This window comes from Mus caroli, chromosome 2 (genome assembly GCF_900094665.2).
Source record: "Mus caroli chromosome 2, CAROLI_EIJ_v1.1, whole genome shotgun sequence".
NCBI lineage: Eukaryota > Metazoa > Chordata > Mammalia > Rodentia > Muridae > Mus > Mus caroli.
The window spans coordinates 14,771,482-14,777,926 of record NC_034571.1 but is presented as its reverse complement, the minus strand read 5'-3'; the positions used below and the strand labels follow the sequence as shown (position 1 = coordinate 14,777,926).

Here is a 6,445-nt window from a genome sequence, read left to right as displayed (position 1 = left end):
CTGTATCCATTCCTCTGTTGAGGGACATCTGGGTTCTTTCCAGCTTCTGCCTATTATAAATAGGGCTGCTATGAACATAGTGGAGCATGTGTCCTTATTACCAGTTGGAACGTCTTCTGGGCATATGACCAGGAGAGATATTGCTGAATCTACCGGTAGTACTATGTCTAGTGTTAACTCTTCAAACTCACTGCTTACACAGAGTTTGAAGATGGACTGACTGGTTGTGAGAACTTCAGTGTCTTTTCTGGTCTTTCTGAGTGTATGCTCGTCTCTAGACATGTACAGTCTATTAGTTTCCAAGGAATATGAGGGAACATTTCAAAGACACTTTCCCAAAGTCTTTCTTCCCAAATGTTACCTGTTGACTGATTTACTTACCCTTTAAAGGGCTTTTCTTTTCCTTTTCTTTTCTCTCTTTTCTTTCCTTTCCTTCCCTGTCCCTTTCCCTTTTCCCTTTTCCCTTTTCCCTTTTCCCTTTTCCCTTTCCCTTTTCTTCCTTCCTTTCTTCCTTCCCTCCTTTCTCTCCCCCCCTGGCCCCCCTCCCCGTCATACATTACACCTCAACTGCAGTTTCCCCTCCCTCCCAGCACCACCCCATCCACTTCTTCCCCCATTGTTTCCCTTCAAAAAGGGAGCAGGCCTCCCAGGGATATGAATGGAACATAGCATTACAATTTACAACAAAACTAGGTGCAAACCCTCATGTGACCCAGTATTAGGAAAAAGGGGCCAAGAGCAGACAAAGGAGTCAGACTCACTACCCCCAACTCCAACTCCTACTGTTAGGAGCCCCACAAGAACACCAAGTTACAAAACAGCATATATGCAGAGGACTTAGCTCAGTCACACACAGGGTCCATGATTGTTGCTTCAGTCTCTGAGCCCCTATGAGCCCTGTTTAGTTAATCCTGTGGGCCTTGTTTTCATGGTGTCTACTTTTCTGGCTCCTGTAATCCTTCTTTGCCCTCCTGTGTGGTCATTCTCCTGGCTCTGCCTATTGTTTGGCTGTAGGTCTCTGCATCTGTATATCCTATTGTCCTATCAGTTTCTGGATTATGCCTGAAGTGATTGCCTGTAGTGATTTGGTTAGGAATGGCCCAGTAGACTAAAATGTGTTTGGATGCTTAGCCCGATGAAAGTGACACTATTAGGAGGTGTGGTCTTATTGGAGTAGGTAGGGCCTTGTTGGAAGAAGTGTGTTACTGTGGATGTGGACATTGAGGTCTCATATGCTCAAGCTAGGCCTAGTGGAGCAGTCTCTTGTTGCCTGTGGTTCAAGATGTAGAGCTCTCAGGTCCTTCTCCAGCACCATGTATGCCTGTACACTGCCATTTTTTCCCATCATAATGATAATGGATTAGGAATCATTCATATATATGGTTTTATTTTTATTTATTTATTTATTTTGGTCAGGTGTGTTTGGATTTATCTTGGGTCTCTAGGCTGTCCAGCCTTTGGTTCCTTGCTATATGTGTTTCTTGTGTGTGTGCATGTACACAAACATGTAGTCACATTGCAGCATCCTATGGATGCTGCAGGTGAAATTTTAAAGGAGTTGAAAGAACCTAGTGGGGAAACCCCCACTCTATTCCCAATTCGGCATGCACCCAAAAATCAGGGACAGACAGTCTTGATGTAAATACACGAGGTAGTTTAATGGCAGAGCTCTGGGTCAAAACGTATATCTCACGCAGGAGACAGTGGATTCGACCACAAGGCTTGAAAGCTAGGGGTTTTTATAGAAAGGGGTCTGGGGCTGGAGAAGGAATTGTCGCGGTTTCACATGATTGGTCCATTTAAACATCAGCAGACTGTACATGCAGATAACATTTAACTTAGGTCAGAAGGGCGGGAGATAGGGAGGCGCCCGGCCAGTCCGGACATGTCTTTCTCTTTATCTTTATGGCCAAGCAGCCTCAGGAATGTCTTAATGACGGGCCTGCCCTGGCATGTTCTGGCCTGTTCTGCTATGTTCTCAGCCCCAGGTTTCAAAGCTCACAAACAACTCTTTGGACTATTTGACATAAATTACATGAATCACAAGTCTCAAGTTTTATTTTCTTCCAGAGTTAGTTCTCGACAGGCAGTGGTGGCGCACTCCTTTAATCCTAGCACTTGGGAGGCAGAGGCAAGCAGATTTCTGAGTTCGAAGGCAGCCTGGTCTACAGAGTGAGTTCCAGGACAGCTAGGGCTATACAGAGAAACCCTGTCTCGAAAAACAAAAAAAAAAACAAAAACAAAAAAAAAAAGAGTTCTCTCCTTCTATCATGTGGATTCCATGGATCTGAGAAAGTGTAAAAACAAAATTCTAGGCCTTTAGGCCCAGGCTTGAGAATGTGACCTTTGTGACTCAATGCTCCAAGGCATGTTAATCATGAAACAGATAGCAACATTCCTCCACCCACCAGCCTCCTGGGTTCAGGGAGTGTTCATTCAAAGAAAGTCACCCTGACCCACCCTGACCTGACCCACCCTGACCATTGCTGGAACCCGATATGCAAATGTGCTATTGTTAGAGGCTCTTAGAAAACTGTCTTGACTTTCCACTTCCTAGTGACTCTTAACTGGTATTTTTGGTATTTTCCAACAACACCCTGCCCACCCCCTAGAGTTGTGGTTTCTTCCTTTAAATACACCCATACCCAGCTACACCATAGTCCTCTACCCCTGCGTGGTGTATGACTGTGGGCCTGAGAGTGCTCTTGAAATAAAAGCCCCCTTGCAATTTGCATCAAGACCATTTCTCATGGGTGATTTGGGGTGTCGCCTCACCTGAATCAGATCGTGGGGGAGTCCTCAGTTGTGGGTCTTTCAGATCCACTTAGGTTGATCAGATTTTGTTGTATGGCCTTTTAACCACAGAATACTTCACTGTCCACCTTTAAATGTGCTTGACAGATGTTGTCTGTACACTTTCAGAGTTCTAAATTTGATTTTTTTTTTTAAAGGGAAAGTCTTTAAAAATATCAGAGTTGACAGACAAGTCAGAACAACCATAATTCATTGAGAAAAAGGTCAGCTGTGCTTTTTCTTGTACTGGGAACTCACATCAGGATTGGAGATTGGTGCCTTCAGAACCTTTACTGAGAATCAGGTTCATGCCTTCTTCAGTGCTTGCCTGAAACTTTGATTGGTTTCTAGAGTTCAGATAAAGTTGATTTGACAGTTTTGCCAGGTTCTTCACTGTCTCTGTGGCAGGGCAGCCCTTGGAGTTCTCTCCTACCTTTTCACTGAGCTTTGATCACAGTATTCCATTTTGATGAGCATATATTACATCAAAAAGTATTAAGAGTGACAATATGTCTCTTCATTACAGAGGTTATCCAAGTGTTAACATAATTCTATTTGCCTGCTAGTGAACTAGATCACATTTAGAAGGAATAGAGTAATGACAAGTTAATGTAGTACACCTCTTGATATCAACAATGGCCAACTCACTAATCACCCTATCAAATTGTTTTCTCAGTAAGCCAGATTTTAGATGGTCTGTTCTCCTGAAGTTAATAGAGGAATGTTCTGAATTCAGTCTATAGTAGAGGTATGATATAGTATGTTGGAGAACACATCAGACACTTAACCTTTAAAACTTAGAGTTTAGGTTGATGCTGGGTTGATATGTACCTGTATTCCCAGCTATTCAGGAGACCAAGGCAGGGTGATCACTTGAGCCCAGGAGTTTGAGGACAACCTGGGCAACATAGTGAGTTTCACTATGTATGAGGTCTCACCTCAAACACCAGCAGCCATAGGAGGAAGAAGAAGAAGCAGAATTTCATGGGATGTACCTTATGATTTTGTGGATATATGCTCCCAGTGTTTATCAAATTAATAAGATGGTAATGGAACTGGGCTTGGTGGCACAAGCCTTTAATCCCAGCACTCGCGGGCAGAGGCAGGCGGATTTCTGAGTTTGAGGCCAGCCTGGTCTACAAATGGAGTTCCAGGACAGCCAGGGCTACACAGAGAAACCCTGTCTCGAAAAACCAAAAAAAAAAAAAAAGATGGTAATGGTTATTTTCACTGCCTCCCCAAAGCTTCCTCCTTTTACAAGTTTAAGCTTAAATCTTAAATCAGCCAACATAGCTTTGACACTAAAGTAATATTTTTGCATTGAAGCTAAGTAACTTGACTATGTTACTTAGCTTTTCACTGCCTTGATTGCAAAATGGGCTTAATAACTGTACTTACACAATAGGTTTGTATGTGGCTAAAATTAAGATGGCTTAAATGACTTACATACCCCGAGGATGTCTTTTTAGACAGGAAAAGGCATATTACCTGCAGTAGTCCTTATTGGTAAAATACCCTTGTTGGGCAAATTCTCTAGAGGAAAATTTGTATTTTTGTGTACTATTAGAGGCCAGTTCCTTAGGAGATGATGGTCTGATTTTGTAGCCAAGTAAGAAAGAACACAGGATGGTGAACTGCACCCTCAAGTGTAATTATGTGGGCGACCAGCAGGCTACAACAGCAAGGTTGGGAGACAAAATTAAAACACTGGGAAAATAGAAGGTAATTCCAACTCTAGGAGGGGCTGACACAGAAGTATCTGACTGTGCTTGTATTTCGGGTGCACACTGGCTGAAAATTTGAGGAGATAAAACTAGAAGCAAGGACATGCCTTGGATGACCAGTAGTCACTTTTATTTTTAACTCATATATGTTATATGATATATGTGATTTTTAAATTTCTAATTAGAGTGTTTATTCATTTGACACACGATCCCTTTGCATGACAAAAGGATTCAGCACACATTTCCACTAAACAGCCCCACCTTTTTCCTTCAAGTGTTACCTGCCGTCTGTTGTAGGAAGTACAGCCTTTCCTTAAACAAATTTAAAATGAAATAATACAAACTATTATCTACAGGTTTTACTGTTAGTTTTATAGCACATGGGCGTGTCTTAAGTCAGAGATGTATTCTGACCTAGGGCCATGCTAGCCTGAAGCAACAAGACATGCCCCACCCCTACCCTTCGGAAAAGAAAGAACAGCTTTGACAGGCTAATTGTAGGGGGAGAGGGTGTCTCTTTTTCTCCAAATCTTTAACAACCATTTGGCCCCTGGTATATAGATTTTTGTGTTGGTTGAAGCCATTTAGTAAAATAGTTTAGTACTTAATTGGACACATGGCTATCAAACAAATTTAATAAGCTACTTTCCTGTCACTTGCCTCGGGAATCTCTTTTTAAATACAGTGGAAATGAAGTTTTGAACTTTGGTATGTATTTATTCTAGCCACGTAAATGATTTTCCTTATTGTATCCACACAGATGAGATTACTATTATATTAAAGTCTACCTTATCGGAAGCACTGCACTGGGAGGGACCTTGTGTGTATTTTACACTATATTAGCAGAGCATGTGTAACAGGAAAGGTTTTTGTTGGTGGTGGTTTTTTGTTTGTTTGTTTGTTTTTTACAAACCCGACTGGGGAGACTGGGATGGTGGAAATGCTCTTTAAAGTATATAACTGTTTGTAATTACATTTTTTTAAATAAATGCAAATTTACCTCCCTTCAAATCAACATTTTTGACATGTAAAATTGGGATTCCATAAGTTGTTCCTGGATGATACCTTCAATCTAAATAACAATAAAGAAACTATACATACAAGCTTGTGCCTCAGAAACTGGTTTTAAATCTCTAGTAAATAATAAAGCTCTTTGATGGTACACAGATATATTAATTTTTAATTTGTCTTTTCTTATATCTTAATTACTGGAAAAGATTTATTGACTAATTTTAGGGAGGAAAGTGTTGGAAAAGTTTTGCCAAATACGGACCTCTTTGAATGACTGTATGGTAATGAAAAGTTAAGAGGAGAGCCAAATTAGATTGAATAATTGTTCAGTCATGTGGGTTAGACTGGCTGCATAGCCTGGTTGTTAGGCTGATTGCTCAAATTACATTGCCTGGGGTCCTGCACTTGGTTGGCTGTCTTCTCAGATCTTAACAAGGTTCTGGGAATTTCTCTTTTTGACAAAGTTTGCTTTGTATTTTCCCCTCCCCCTCCCAACCCAGGATGCTTCATCTGCAGACATCAGAAAAGCATATCGTAAGCTTTCACTAACCTTACATCCAGACAAGAATAAAGATGAAAATGCAGAAACTCAGTTTAGACAAGTAAGTGAAATGCAGTTTTATTTATATATAAATATATGACAGTTGTATTAACTAATATGCTTATGTTAGAAATATTAACTTACATGTGGAATATTTTCGTTTGAACATGAAGTAGCTTAAATATATAACATTTAGATTTTTTTTTAATGGAATACTGTTTTACCAACATGTGTCATTTAGAGTTTCTTAGTTTTTGGAAAGTCATGCTCTCATAATTTTCTTGTCTAAATTATGCTATTATTCTTAAAATATTTTAATATTTACTATTACTATTACTTTTACACCTTTCACAAAAATTCATTTTTATATCAAACA

The 6,445-nt window shown here is 40.3% G+C and overlaps 1 protein-coding gene across 1 annotated transcript in view; it reads left to right on the top strand.

The window, feature by feature from the left end:
• Dnajc1 (DnaJ heat shock protein family (Hsp40) member C1) overlaps positions 1 to 6,445 on the top strand; it is a 157,583-nt gene that overhangs the window by 66,534 nt on the left and 84,604 nt on the right. Inside the window, exon 2 of the mRNA XM_021152177.2 lies at positions 6,029 to 6,130. Coding sequence (XP_021007836.1) covers positions 6,029 to 6,130 — 102 coding nt within the window. The remainder of the gene's footprint in view (positions 1 to 6,028; positions 6,131 to 6,445) is intronic.